This window comes from Halichoeres trimaculatus, unplaced genomic scaffold (assembly GCF_033239565.1).
Source record: "Halichoeres trimaculatus isolate MK-OKI-2021-1 unplaced genomic scaffold, fHalTri1.1 fHalTri1_scaffold_22, whole genome shotgun sequence".
NCBI lineage: Eukaryota > Metazoa > Chordata > Actinopteri > Labriformes > Labridae > Halichoeres > Halichoeres trimaculatus.
The window spans coordinates 21,230,225-21,244,233 of NW_027437200.1; the positions used below are offsets into that span (position 1 = coordinate 21,230,225).

Genomic DNA, 14,009 nt, shown 5'->3' on the forward strand with positions numbered 1-14,009 from the left:
GATGTGACACTTTAAAGACAGGGGGCACAGAGTTTCTCTGTTTTTCTCTTTTCTTTTTCTCGATAATTCTGAATTTGTGAATTTTCTATTTGTCGATTCTTACTTGAAAGTCAAAAGTTTAAAAGTAATGTTCAAATATTGACCAGTTTTTTTGAAAATTAAGAATTAAAAGCAACAGTTCTGAGATTATTAAAAACTAAATTTGCGCTCTTATTTCAGAAAGCTGAGAAAAACGGGAGATTTCTGACAGGAGTGTGACGTTTTTCTTAGAAAACCCAAAGTAAAGGCTGAGTTGTGACTGTCTACAGTCAAAATAATAAATATGGACTTCAAATTCTGACTTTACTGTTGTAAAATTGTTGGTTTTCATATTTCAGCATCAAAAAAGAAGAAAAAAAACAAAAACTCTGATTTTGATGTCAGAACTTTAAAATCGTACAAATTAAAAATGTGACATTTTCGCTAGAAAACTTCAATTCAGACTTTGGTGTCAAAAAATTTGGCATCAGCAACTGGAAGTCTGACTAATAATGTCTGAATTTTAGTATCTGAAAAATTTGCGAAATTCAGAAATCTGAGTTCGTACTCTGCAAAAAAAAAAAAATTTCTGATTTTCCAAAATCAAACCAAGAAAATTCCCTTTTTTTCCTCTGAAGCTTGATGCTACGGAAGCCCAAAGGTGTCATTTGCAGAAAAAAACATGTCCCTTATTCCAAATAGTGCATACTCCAACTCTCAAATTTTAATCATCATTCTTCACCCTGCCTTTAATTTTACCTTAAGTTTTCTATGCATTTGTTTTGGATCCCTGGACAAGCCTCCCCAACCCAACAACAGCAATAAATTAACTTGCAATTTAGAATCACTATTTTTGTCAAAGTGCACCCTGTTGATGGTTTTTAAATCTCATATGTCCAAAAAAAAATCAAGATCAGACTTCATTCAACCCCTTAACTCCTGGATCTTGTGTTCTGCCGTAGGTCCTACCATGACCCTGATCAGGGACTTGAGTATTTGCTGCTGTAGAAGTAAACTTCTCGAGCTCTGTCACCGTCTAATGGAGAAAAAAAGGTTGGTTTCTTTAAGGAATTTAAAAAATGAGCACACATGAAGAGACCCAGGTACTGGTGGTGGTGCTGGTACTGGTACCTGACTGGCAGATGAAGTTGAGGAGCTCCTCACACGGCTGGTCGTCCCACATGAAGGGCTCGTCTCTGGCCATCCCTCCACAGGCGTGGTTCAGACGATGAGGGGCGACAGCTTCCTGCCATTTGGTGAAGTACATGGGCTTCTTTGACATCCAGAACCATCTGTCTCCCATTATGTATCTGCCAAATGGATGTTTATGGTGGTTTAACACAAGCTAACACATGCTAATATACCAATGCTTAATCTGCCTGTAGCTTGGTTGTTATTCAGGTGTAGCCTCAACAACAAAGCTGTTTGCCAAGCCTCGAAGCATGCCTGTTTGAGATGCCAGCGATGCAAATGGACACACAACATTTGACTTGAAGACCTGTATCTTTTTGGGTATAAACAAAGTCTGTTTGTGGAATTTAAATCCTTAAGCTTTTGGACTTATCTCACAGGTTGTGCTTCACTGCTTCCGTATGCAGACGACTCAATCATTTGAACGTAATAAGGATTTGAGCACCTGCGTAATCCGATCCAGACGTAGTCTGTAAGGGGGAAAGGACTCTGGCTCAGCAGCTGCTCCACCTGGCTCTGCTCGGCCTGGCTGAGGAGGCTCAGCAGGTCCCCGTGGTGACGTCTGCAGAAGAAGAGAGCGTCGGACCAGCAGAGCCTCTCACCCACCACCGTCACGTTCCTGTCGTTCAGAAGCATGCTCGCAGTTGGAGGAGGGGGGAGTGGGGGAGGAGTGGGAGGAGACGTTGGAGGAGTGGGAGTGGTGACGTCTGGCTCTGTAAGAAAACAGTGGTCAGGCGGTCGTATTCAGGTTTACCATGAGCATAATTCTGCGCTGCCTAGCTTTGATTAGCCTCTGGCCAGTGTTTTAGTATGTAGCTTAAGTTTAGCATATAGCCTGTGTTGTTTTCTTTAACTTGTGTTTTAGCATTTAGCCCATGTTCTAGCCTTTAGCCTGTACACAGAGGTTAGCTCTTGTTTTTGCATTTAACTCATGTTTTAGCCTAGCTTTTGTTAGCCTTCAGCAAGTGTTTTAGTCTCCAGCTTAAGTGTTAGCCTTGAGCCAATGTTTGGGCCTTAGCTTTTGTTAGCCTTTAACCTATGTTGTTTTCTTCAACCTGTGTTTTAGCCTTTAGCCCATTTTTTGGCCCTTAGCTGAACTCAGACTTTAGCTCATGTTTTAGCCTTTAGCCTGTACTTAGACTTCAGCCTGTGTTTAAGCATTTAACTCATGATTTAGCCTGGCTTTTTTTAGCCTTTAGCCTATGTTGTTTTCTTGAACTTTTTTTTGAGCCTTTAGCCCCTACTCAGACTTTAGCTCATATTTTAGCATTTAGCCTGTACTCAGATGTTACCTTTGGTTTTAGCATTTCACACATGTTTTAGCCTTAGCTTTTTTTAGCCTTTAGCCAGTGTTTTAGTCTTTAGATTAAGATTTAGCTTTTAGTCAATGTTTTAGCCCCAGCTTATGTTAGCCTTTAGCCTATGTTGTGTACTTCAACCTGTGTTTTAGCCTTTAGCCTGTACTTAGACTTCAGCCTGTGTTTTAGTATTTAACTCATGTTTTAGCCTTTAGCTCATACTCAGCCTATTGCTCCTGTTGAGCTGTTAGTCGTTCTCAGACTTAAGCGTGTATTTAAGCATTTGACTTGTGTTTTTACTTAGCTTTTGTTAGCCCTTAGCCAGTGTTTTAGTCTTTAGATTAAGATTTAGCCTTTCGCCCATGTTTTATTTGTTAGCTTTTGTTCTCCTTTAGCCTATGTTGTTTTCTTTAACTTGTGTTTTAGCATTTGGCCAATGTTTTAGCCTTTAGTCCCAACTTAGACTTTGGTTCATGTTTCAGCCCTGTACTCAGACTTTAGCTTAAGTTTTAGCCCTTAACTTGTGTTTTAGCCTTAGCCTTTGTTCGATTTTATCCAGTGTTTTATTTTTTTGCTTAAGTTTTAGCCTATGTTGTTTTAGCCTTATCTTTTGTTAGCCTTTAGCCTATAATGTTTTAACCTTTAGCTCCTACTCAGACGTTAGCTCATATTTTAGCATCTAGTCATACTCAGATGTAAGCTTGTGTTTTAGCTTTTAAGTCATGTTTTAGCTTTAGCTTTTGTTAGTCTTTAGCCAATGTTTTAGTGGTTACCTTAAGTATTAGCCTTTAGCCCATGTTTTAGTCTTTGTCTTTTTATTTTAGAGTGTCGGGTTCTCTTCTCACCGCTAAACTTTGTTAGCTTACTTGGTGTTGTCATAGAGACTGAGACGTGTCATAAATTTGTTTCGTCGTGCTCAACCCAATTGACAGTCTAAGAAGTAGCTTTTAGGATTAGCCTAAACTAGTGCTAATAATTTCATTTTATAGCGTGAAGGAGTTGTTGCAATGTCTGGATGATTTCACTGAACACAGGTGAAGGGACTTACCCTTTAAAGAAGCATACACCTCCACTTCAGCCAGCGCTAAAATCTCTCTTTTTCCTTGGAGATCGACAGCCACGTAGCGGCCTTCCATGCCGCCACAGTGAAAGGTGTACGATGTTTCTACAGATGAGATTTCACCACATCTACAGGAGAGCAGTATGTGTAAGTTATCATTAGAATAACGTGTCTACTGTTGGACTGAAGCTGAACTTTGTATAAAAAGTGACTTTACTTGGGGTTGCTCTGGTGTGCCGGTGAATTCCCAATCAGGATCCGAGCCCCTTTGAGCCTTTCCTTGCAGCAGTCTTGTCTGTTGAAGATGGTGACAACACGGATCTTGTGCACAGCTAACAAATCCACCCTCCACCACGGGTTGGCCATTCTTGTAGTGTGGCTACAGCATTGTGTTTGTACGTTATATAAACCGATGATTCCCCGTAAATCACCATTTATGGCATTCAAAGCAGACCCATACGGCTGAACGGTGGACGACTGACTTGCTTCTCCATCTAAGGCTACGTTTGCCAGAGGTTCCACTGAAAAGGAAAAACAAACAGGATAAAATGAAAGCAATAAAAGCTCATATCAAATTTCTGTGTGGCAGAAAGAAACGTCAAAGTGTTACCTGTTGGAGCGGCGTACACCTCCACCTCACACAGCGAGAGCACCTCCCCAGTCCCAGAGTTTACCACGCTCACATAGCGACCCTCCATGCTGCCGTTCTCACAGTAGAGTGTGAGCGTTTTACCTGCTCTGATGTGGGAGATAGTGGCACACCTGACAGTGGAGGAATTTGGTCATATGGGGGATCATTTCTTAAAAAAAAAAGTTAAAAGTTATTTACCGGTAAATATTTGTGCCACGCAGGCTAGTGTTCAGAAAATGTTGTTCCTTGTGTTTCACATGCGTTGCTACTTTGCTGTTTTCATCACTTCACCATATTTCAGTTCAGCTGACATTTTGAAGCTTGTGCTTTAGCCTTTAGCTATACTCAAACTTTGGCTCGTGTTTTAGAATTGAATGCATGTTTTAGCCTTAGCTTTTGTTACTTGTTAGTAAGCGTTTTAGTCGTTAGCTTAAGTTTTAGCCTTTGGCCCATGTTTTAGCCTTGGTTTTTGTTAGCTGTTAGCCTATGTTGTTTTCTCCAATTTGTGTTCAAGCATTTAGCCCATGTTTTAACCTTTAGCTGTACTCAAACTATAGCTTGTGTTTTAGCATTTTCCTCATGTTTTAGCCTTAACTTTTGTTAGCCTTTAGCCTATGTTGCTTTTTAAACTTGTGTTTAAGCATTTAGCCCCCACTTAGACTTTAGTATGTGCTTTAGCATTGAATGCATCATTTAGCCTTAGCTTTTGTTACTCATTAGTCGATATTTCAGTCTTTGGCTTAAGTTTTAGCCTTAAGCCCATTTTTAAAGCTTAGCTTTTGTTAGCCTTCAGCCTATGTTGTTTTCTTTAGCTTGTGTTTTACGATTAAGCTCATGTTTGAGCCTTTGGCCCATACTCAGACTATAGCTTGTGTTTTAGCATTTAGCCTGTGCTCAATTTTCAGCTTGTGTTTTAGCATTTTTTTCATGTTTTAGCCTTAGCTTTTGTTAGCCTATAGCCTATGTTTTTTTCTTTAACTTGTGTTTAAGCCCTTAGCCCGTACTCAGACTATAGCTCGTGTTTTAGCATTTAGCCTGTACTTAGACTTCAGCTTGTGTTTTACTATTCTTCTCATGTTTTAGCCTCAGCTTTTGTTAGCCTTTAGCCTATGTTGTTTTTTTTAACTTGTGTTTTAGCATTTAGCCCATGTTTTAGCCTTTAGCCCCTACTCAGGCTTTAGCTCATTTTTAGTATTTAACTCATGTTTTAGCTATAGCTTTTGTAAGCCTTTAGCCCATATTTTAGCCTTGGCTTTTATTAGCCTTTAGCCTTTGTTGTTTTCTGTAACTTGTGTTTTAGCATTTAGCCCATGTTTAAGCCTTCAGCGGTACTCACACTTTAGCTTGTGTTTATGCATTTAACTGATGTTTTAGCCTCAGCATTTTTAGCCTTTAGCCAGTGTTTCAGTTTTTTTGCTTAAGTTTTAGCCTTTAGGCCACATTTAGTCTTAGTCTTTTTCTGTCAGAGAATTAGGCTCCAGTGTCCATGTCATGGACACTGCTGGAGCTGTCTGCTCCTCCTAGCCCCCACCCTCCTGCTCATTCTTCTGCTCCCTCTAATGGACATTTCTGTAGCTGCTCCTGGACTCCACCTTCCTGTTCACACTCGATCACACCTGTTCCTTGTCTTCTAATCACCAACCAGTACTTAACTCAGCCAGTTTCTGTTGTTTTTGCCAGTTCGTATGTTTGTGTCTGCCTTGCACCAGCCCTCTGCCTGGGGTTTTGCTCTGCCAGTTTCTCCCGTTTTGGATTTCGTTAAGACTTTTTGGATCGTTTTGGATTTTGTATAGACTTTTGAATCGTTTTGGATTTTGTAAAGACTGTGTTGGACCGTTTTGGATTTATTTATTAAAGAACTGTTTTTACCTGATTTTTGTCTTCTATTAAATCTGCACTTGGGTTCCCTCCGAACTGTGACAGTACGAACTGGCCATCAAATGGACCCAGCAGATTTTCAACGCCTTTGTGCAATGGTGGATAAGCAAGGCTCCACCCTCAATTCCCACCAGCAGGAAATGGCTTCTGTAACGCAGCATTTGCAGGCACTTTCTAGCAGTGTCTCTCATCTGTCAGCTCAGTTACAACAGCTCCAGGCAGCCGATCCTTCCAGTGCTGCAACTTCTGCTTCAGAGACTGCTATGCGAACCATGCCACCCCCCAGTGTCGAACCACGCCTGCCTCCCCCCAGTCGGTACAGCGGTGAGCCCGGCCTATGCCGTTCTTTTTTGTCACAATGCTCACTGATTTTTGAGCTGCAACCTTCCTCCTTTTCCTCTGAACGCTCCTGTGTGGCATACATAATCACTCTCCTGGATGGCAGAGCAAGGGAGTGGGGCACCTCTTTGTGGGAGGCCCGTTCTCCAGTATGTACCTCTCTGATGAGTTTCACCCAGGAGATGAAGAAGGTATTTGATAGATCAGTCAGTGGGAGGGAGGCGGCACGGGTCATGCTACAGGCCCGTCAAGGGAGGAGGTCAGTCTCGGACTATGCTATTGATTTTCGCACACTTGCTGCTAGTTGTTCCTGGAATCTGGAGGCCCAGTTTGATGCCTTTTTAAATGGACTTTCTGAGTCTATTAAGGACGAGCTAGCTACCCGTGAATTACCAGCTACTTTGGACTCGCTCATAGACCTAGCTATCCGAATAGATACCAGGCTAACTCAGAGGCAGAAGGAGAAGCTAGCCGGGCGTTCCAGGTCTCCTCCTTACAGATCACCAGCAACAGAGTCATCTCCATCCCCTGCAGACCCTGAACCCATGCAGCTGGATCGGACTAGATTATCCCCGGCAGAGAGGCAGCGCCGGATTTCCACTGGTTCCTGCCTTTACTGTGGAAAACCAGGACATTATGTTGCCACCTGCCCTTTAAAAGACAACGCTCGCCAGTAGGACAGGAGTTACTGGTGAGTGTTCCTTCTCTGTCTAAATCTCCTACAAAACGTGCTCAGTTAACTGCCGTCCTACAGTGGAAGGATCAAAGACTTGAGGTTGCTGTGCTGTTGGATTCAGGGGCAGATGAAAGCATGATTGATACAGCCCTGGTCTGCCAACTCAGCATCTCCACCAGGGAACTACCACAAGCTTTGCAGGCTAGTGGAGTCAATGGCAAGCCCCTCGCCAAGGTAAACTGTGTCACTGAACCTGTCTCTCTGCTTATCTCTGGAAATCACTGTGAAAGGATTTCCTTGCACCTGATTGACTCTCCTCATGTTCCCATTATACTTGGTCATCCTTGGTTTGTCAAACATAACCCCACTATTGACTGGACCAACAACACCATTTTGGGTTGGAGCACCCAATGTTTGTCTCAGTGTCTCTCCTCAGCCTTGCCACCAGGTGGTGTCACTGAGCCCCTGGAGGATTTTCCAGACTTGTCTGCAGTACCTGAGGTATATATGGATTTGAAACCTGTGTTCAGCAAGTCACGGGCTACGTCTCTTCCCCCGCACCGGCCGTATGACTGTGCTATTGATCTTCTGCCTGGAACGTCGCCACCCAAGGGTAGGCTCTACTCACTCACAACCCCTGAAAGGGAGGCCATGAACAAGTACATTAATGACAGTTTATCTGCAGGCATTATCAGACCCTCATCCTCCCCGGCAGGTGCAGGCTTCTTCTTTGTGGAGAAGAAGGATCATTCACTCCGACCCTGTATTGACTACCGGGGTATTAATGACATCACTATCAAGAATCGTTATCCACTGCCATTAATGTCTTCTGCTTTCGAGAACTTACAGGGGGCTACTATCTTTTCTAAACTGGATCTCCGCAACGCTTACCACTTAGTGCGCATCAGAGAAGGAGATGAGTGGAAGACAGCGTTTAACACCCCAAGTGGACACTATGAATACTTGGTAATGCCTTTTGGATTAACGAATGCTCCAGCTGTCTTTCAAGCCCTTGTCAATGATGTGTTGCGAGACATGATCAACAAGTTTGTCTATGTATATTTGGATGACATTCTGATCTTCTCAAAGTCCCTTCAGGAGCATGAGCAGCATGTGCGAAGAGTTCTACAACGGCTTCTTGAGAACCAACTGTTTGTAAAGGCTGAGAAATGTGAATTTCACCGGGATTCTGTGTCTTTTTTAGGATTCAGAGTGTCAGCTGGGAGGTTAGAAATGGACTCTGGCAAGGTCAAGGCTGTGCTGGATTGGCCTGAGCCTACCACACGAAAGGAGCTTCAGAGGTTCTTGGGGTTTGCAAATTTTTATAGGAGGTTTATTCGCAACTACAGTGCTATTGCAGCTCCACTAACTGCTCTTACCTCCCCCAAGGTTCCCTTTTTGTGGTCTGCTATTGCAGAGAAGGCTTTCAAGGAGCTAAAGAGGGCCTTCACCTCTGCTCCCATCCTGGTCACTGCTGATCCAAAACTGCAGTTTGTAGTGGAGGTGGATGCTTCTGATGTGGGAGTGGGGGCTGTCCTTTCTCAGCGCTTCCCTAAGGATAACAAGTTGCACCCCTGTGCTTTTTTTTCTCACCGTTTGTCTTCCACAGAGATGAATTATGACATTGGGAATCGGGAACTGTTGGCGGTCAAGATGGCTTTAGAGGAGTGGAGACACTGGTTGGAGGGAGCCGAGAAACCATTCCTGGTTTGGACTGACCATAAGAACCTTGAATACATCAAGACTGCCAAGCGTCTCAATTCCCGGCAAGCGAGGTGGGCCCTTTTCTTTTCACGTTTCAACTTCACCCTCTCTTATCGCCCTGGTTCCAGGAATGCGAAACCAGATGCCTTATCACGGCAGTTCGCTAAGGAGAGTGATTCTGGATCCTCAGAACCTGACACCATCCTGCCTAGCCAATGCCTTGTTGCCTCTACCCAGTTCAATATTGAGCAGGAGGTACTGGAGGCCCTCCGTCAACATCCGTCTCCAGGTAATGAACCTCGAGGCAAGCTTTTTGTCCCAGTGTCTGTCCGCTCTCAGGTTCTCAAGTGGGCCCACACCTCTAGACTCTCCTGCCATCCAGGGGTCCAACGCACCATGGCTATGATTGGCCAAAGATTTTGGTGGCCAAACATGAAGCGAGATGTGGCTGAATATGTAGCCGCTTGCCCTAACTGTGCCCAGGGGAAGCCTTCCAACCACCCCCCAGCTGGGTTACTTCGTCCTTTACCAATACCACGACGTCCCTGGTCACACATAGCCCTGGATTTCATCACTGGCCTTCCGCCCTCTGAAGGTAACACTGTGATCCTTACTGTTGTTGACCGGTTCTCAAAGTCAGTCCATTACATCCCTCTGTCTAAACTGCCCTCTGCCAAGGAAACAGCTCAGCACCTCATTCAACATGTTTTTCAGATACATGGCCTGCCTACCTCTGTAGTTTCGGACAGAGGGCCTCAATTTACCTCTCGTTTTTGGAAAGCTTTCTGTACCCTCATAGGCGCATCTGTGCAGCTGTCTTCAGGTTTCCATCCTCAGACTAACGGCCAGACTGAGAGGGCCAATCAGCACCTGGAGAATACCCTCCGCTGCATGGTCAACCAGAATCCATCCTCCTGGAGCCAACTCCTCCCATGGATTGAGTATGCTCATAATTCTTTGCCTGTCACATCTACTGGGTTATCCCCATTTCAAGTCTGTTTTGGTTACCAACCACCACTGTTTCCATCTCAAGAGGAGGAGACTCTTGTGCCTTCTGCCCAGGCTTTTGTTCGCAGATGTCATCGTGTCTGGCACCGTGCCCGAGCCAGACTCCTGCAATCTTCTGCTCGGTTCAAGGAACAGGCTGACCGCAAACGTTCTGCTGCCCCTCAATACCGGGCAGGACAAAGGGTGTGGCTATCATCCAGGAACATACCACTGCGAACTGTTTCTAGGAAGCTGACACCCAGGTTTGTTGGTCCATTTCCTGTGTCCAAGATTATTAACCCCTCTGCTGTTCGTCTGCAGTTACCCCAGACTCTTCGGAGAATCCACCCCACATTCCATGTCTCCTGCATCAAGCCTGTTCAAACAAGCACACTCAACCCACCCGCCAACCCTCCTCCTCCACCCCGGCTCATCAATGGTGAAGAAGTGTTCACGGTCAAAAGACTCTTAAAGTCTCGGCGCAAGGGAAGGGGCATACAGTATCTGGTGGACTGGGAGGGCTACGGTCCTGAAGAAAGGTCTTGGGTTCCTGCCAGAGACATACGGGATCCTGCACTCATTAGGGAGTTTCATCTGTTGCACCCTGACCAGCCCAAGAGGACGCCTGGAGGCGTTCGTTGAGGGGAGGGTACTGTCATGGACACTGCTGGAGCTGTCTGCTCCTCCTAGCCCCCACCCTCCTGCTCATTCTTCTGCTCCCTCTAATGGACATTTCTGTAGCTGCTCCTGGACTCCACCTTCCTGTTCACACTCGATCACACCTGTTCCTTGTCTTCTAATCACCAACCAGTACTTAACTCAGCCAGTTTCTGTTGTTTTTGCCAGTTCGTATGTTTGTGTCTGCCTTGCACCAGCCCTCTGCCTGGGGTTTTGCTCTGCCAGTTTCTCCCGTTTTGGATTTCGTTAAGACTTTTTGGATCGTTTTGGATTTTGTATAGACTTTTGAATCGTTTTGGATTTTGTAAAGACTGTGTTGGACCGTTTTGGATTTATTTATTAAAGAACTGTTTTTACCTGATTTTTGTCTTCTATTAAATCTGCACTTGGGTTCCCTCCGAACTGTGACAGTCCAAAAATTATTCACAGAAATTGTTTTTAGCAGAGAAAATCACCAATCTTTTTTCTCACTGCTAAACTTTGTTAGCTGGGGTGGTGTTGTCATAAAGATTAGACATGTCATAAATCCACCCTGTCGTGATCGACCCAATTGGGATTCCAAGAAGTAGCTTTTAGAAATAAACTAAATTGGTGCTGATGATATAGTGAAGTTGCTGATATTCCCATTGCTGTGATCTGATTATTCTGCTTTGCACAAAGGAAGTTCGTGTTCTGTCAAATGAAACTGACACTGAACCCCTTGCCTTTTCCCATCATTACCTGGGGTTGCTGCTTCCGTTGTTCTTCAGAGAATTCCCAATTCGGATCTGAGCCCCGTCCAGTCTCTCAGCACAGCAGTCTCCTCGATTGGTGATTTTGACCGACGTGATTGCGTACGTTTTCTTCAGGTCCAACCTCCACCAGGGGCTGGTCTTGTCGGGGGCAGTGAGGGTACAGGACCCATCTTTCCAGAAAGAATGACGTTTCCCATCGATGGCCTTGGAGGCATCACCAGAGTGGTTTGTTGAGGACTGGGTTGCTTCTCCTCTCAGGGCCCGATTGGGTACAAGATTTTCTTGGAACAGAAACAGACGTTGGTTGATTGATTAAAACAATGCAACGAGAACATCTGAAAGTTTGACGAATGAGACTCAAAGCCCAACAGAGGGTGTTGTTTTCGCCAATGTGTACAGGAAACCATTGTTCTGATCAGAGTTTCCTTTAGTTTTCAAATACGGTCACAAAAACTTTATATTGAAGAAGAACGGAAACGCAAGGATTCCACTTCCTGTTCCCTGAGCATTGGATCTCCAATGAGTCATCAGACAATCAAACACCTCAATCCCTGATAACCTCTCGTCAAACCTTAGAACGCAAACTATTGAAAACGACCTAGTGGAATTTTCTGAAACGCTGCTGACACCGTTGCCATCTAAACGGTAAGCCAGTGTTTTTAGTGGAATTGCTGACACCCTGCCACACTTTGCACATGGGCATCCAACAGTCCAACAGTACCATTGTTACGATCGTCGCGGAATACCGTGTTGTGCTTGTGCTGCTCAATCGGCTGAATCCGCTGACTGTCTTTCAACAAAAGAGCATCTGTTGCTCCAGATATGACAGTTATAGCACCAACTACAGGCCTGGCATGCTTACTACAGCGTTTTTCAGTCCCATCACCAAAGTATCATACAGGCCAAGCCAGAAATAATTGTCCAGACAGCTCATCTTCTCATCCGTCAGGGATTGTTTGAATTTTTTGCTAGCACAAATAGTTGAAGAGTTAGCACCAGCAACCTAAAGGGTTAAACTCCAACACTTACGTACAGCGTGGGACGTGTTTGCTTACCATTTTCCAAAGGGTACACTTCGACCTCACACAGAGTAAGAACCCTGGTTTTTCCTGGCAGGAGCACAGTGACGTAGCGAGCCTCCATACCGCTACACGAAACGTGGATTGTCTGTCCATCTGGAATGTGAGCGATGACGCCACACCTGTACGCAAACGAAGAACAGAGAACAGAGTGAGGAGATGAGAGGAACAACTTGTCCTGATTGGGGAGGTCTCATTGGATTTCGCACCTGAAGTTTTTAGCGCCATTGATGTCCAGCGAGAGTCCAATCCAGACTTCGGCGCCATTCAGTCTGTTTCCGACTCTTCCTCTGTTCGTTATCAGCACCGCCGTGACTTTGAACACACGCTGCAGCTCCACCCTCCACCAGGGGTTTGACTCGTTCATGGTGTGGCTGCAGGATCCGTTTAGAAAAATTGGGTTCCGGTTTCCGTCAACTGCCTTATCAGCAGTTCCATTATAAGCCAATGAAGACTGCACTGCACTCTGATGTAGGGCCACATTTTGCAGAAGAACCCCTAGTTAAAAATTTTTAAAAAACACCAGATTTATAAGACAAAATCAAAAGCAACAATAGGCGTGAAAAGAAGAAATTGTTTACCTTCGAGTATCCCACATGTCAGCATGAGCAAGATGCCTGTTAAGTACAGCACCAGGTGGAACAATAATTATAACAATCTCCACATTAATGAAATCATCCCTGAGTGAAAATTTCACGTCTCTGTCTTTGTATCTTTTATCTTTAACAGGCAGCTGGGTGATATACAGGGTCATGTATAGGGAGCAGGTTGTTATGGTGAATATAATCTCCAAAAATGCCATAACAGTTACAGCTAGCTGTTTATCCACTCTGTTGCCAATAAGTTTTTCTGTTCTTACTTTTGTCAAAAAATAACCAAAATTTTTTACCTCCAACAAAAAATTAACTAAAAATAATGATCTAAAAAAAATTTAACCAAAAATTTTGATCTAAAGAATTAACCAAAAATATTGACCTAAAACAAAAAAAACAACTCAAAATATTGATAAAAAATTATCCAAAAATATTGATGTAAAAAAAAAACGATGAACCAAAAATAAGGATTTGAAACAAGAAAATTAACAAAAAATATTGATAAAAAAATCAACCAAAAATATTGATTAAAAAAATTAACTATAAATTAAAAAAACAAAAAACAAAAACAAAAATATTATTAAAAAATTATCTAAAAATATAGATCTAAAACAAACGATGAACCAAAAATAATGATTTGAAACAAGAAAATTAAACAAAGAATTGATTAAAAAAAATTAACCAAAAAATATTGATTAAAATATTAACTATAAATTTCAATAAAAAGATTGACCAAAATCATGATCTAAAAATAATCAAAAATATTGATCTAAAACAAAAAATTAACCCAAAAAATATTGATCTAAAAAAAAACATCTGTTAAACTACAAAAATATTAACCAAAAATATTGTTCTAAAACAACAACAACCACAACAAAAATAAGAATACTAGATTGATACAAGACACAGCGACTCACCATTCAGGATCCAGAAGTACTGATTCCCATCCATCTCTAACGAGTCCAAAAAGAAAACAAAATAAAACAAAAAAAAAGATTTCTTACAATCCCAATTCAAAGACAGATTTATACTCTCTACTTTGTTGAAACTTTGTTTCTGCTCTGTATGTATTAGTTTGTTTGTCTCGATACATGAGAATATGTAAATTTGGAGTCAGTGGAGTTTGCATTCAGACAAAACAAC

At 43.1% G+C, this 14,009-nt stretch overlaps 2 protein-coding genes across 2 annotated transcripts; both read right to left on the bottom strand.

Moving 5' to 3' along the window:
- Positions 1-998: 998 nt before the first annotated feature.
- Positions 999-1,845, bottom strand: LOC141784524 (lithostathine-2-like). Its single transcript, XM_074662363.1, has 3 exons — positions 1,655-1,845; positions 1,150-1,328; positions 999-1,054 (listed from the first exon to the last, which is right to left on the bottom strand). The coding sequence occupies exons 1-3, from the start codon at positions 1,843-1,845 to the stop codon at positions 999-1,001; spliced, it is 426 nt and encodes a 141-aa protein (XP_074518464.1).
- Positions 1,846-3,490: 1,645 nt separating this feature from the next.
- LOC141784525 (uncharacterized) lies at positions 3,491-13,817 on the bottom strand. Its single transcript, XM_074662364.1, has 8 exons — positions 13,784-13,817; positions 12,855-12,890; positions 12,483-12,771; positions 12,250-12,395; positions 11,181-11,475; positions 4,178-4,329; positions 3,785-4,088; positions 3,491-3,695 (listed from the first exon to the last, which is right to left on the bottom strand). The coding sequence occupies exons 1-8, from the start codon at positions 13,815-13,817 to the stop codon at positions 3,491-3,493; spliced, it is 1,461 nt and encodes a 486-aa protein (XP_074518465.1).
- Between the last annotated feature and the right edge of the window lie 192 nt (positions 13,818-14,009).

What these genes read in the sequence shown, in the direction of transcription:
- LOC141784524 (XM_074662363.1), bottom strand. Translation starts at nt 1,845, where the DNA reads ATGCTTCTGAACGACAGGAACGTGACGGTGGTGGGTGAGAGGCTCTGC. An exon ending in GTCTGGATCGGATTACGCAG is followed by an intron (nt 1,329 to 1,654) that starts GTGCTCAAATCC and finishes TCCATTTGGCAG; the next exon opens with ATACATAATGGGAGACAGAT. An exon ending in CAACTTCATCTGCCAGTCAG is followed by an intron (nt 1,055 to 1,149) that starts GTACCAGTACCA and finishes TTTCTCCATTAG; the next exon opens with ACGGTGACAGAGCTCGAGAA.
- LOC141784525 (XM_074662364.1), bottom strand. Translation starts at nt 13,817, where the DNA reads ATGGATGGGAATCAGTACTTCTGGATCCTGAATG. An exon ending in GACATGTGGGATACTCGAAG is followed by an intron (nt 12,772 to 12,854) that starts GTAAACAATTTC and finishes ATTTTTAACTAG; the next exon opens with GGGTTCTTCTGCAAAATGTG. An exon ending in AGTGTACCCTTTGGAAAATG is followed by an intron (nt 11,476 to 12,249) that starts GTAAGCAAACAC and finishes TTCTGTTCCAAG; the next exon opens with AAAATCTTGTACCCAATCGG.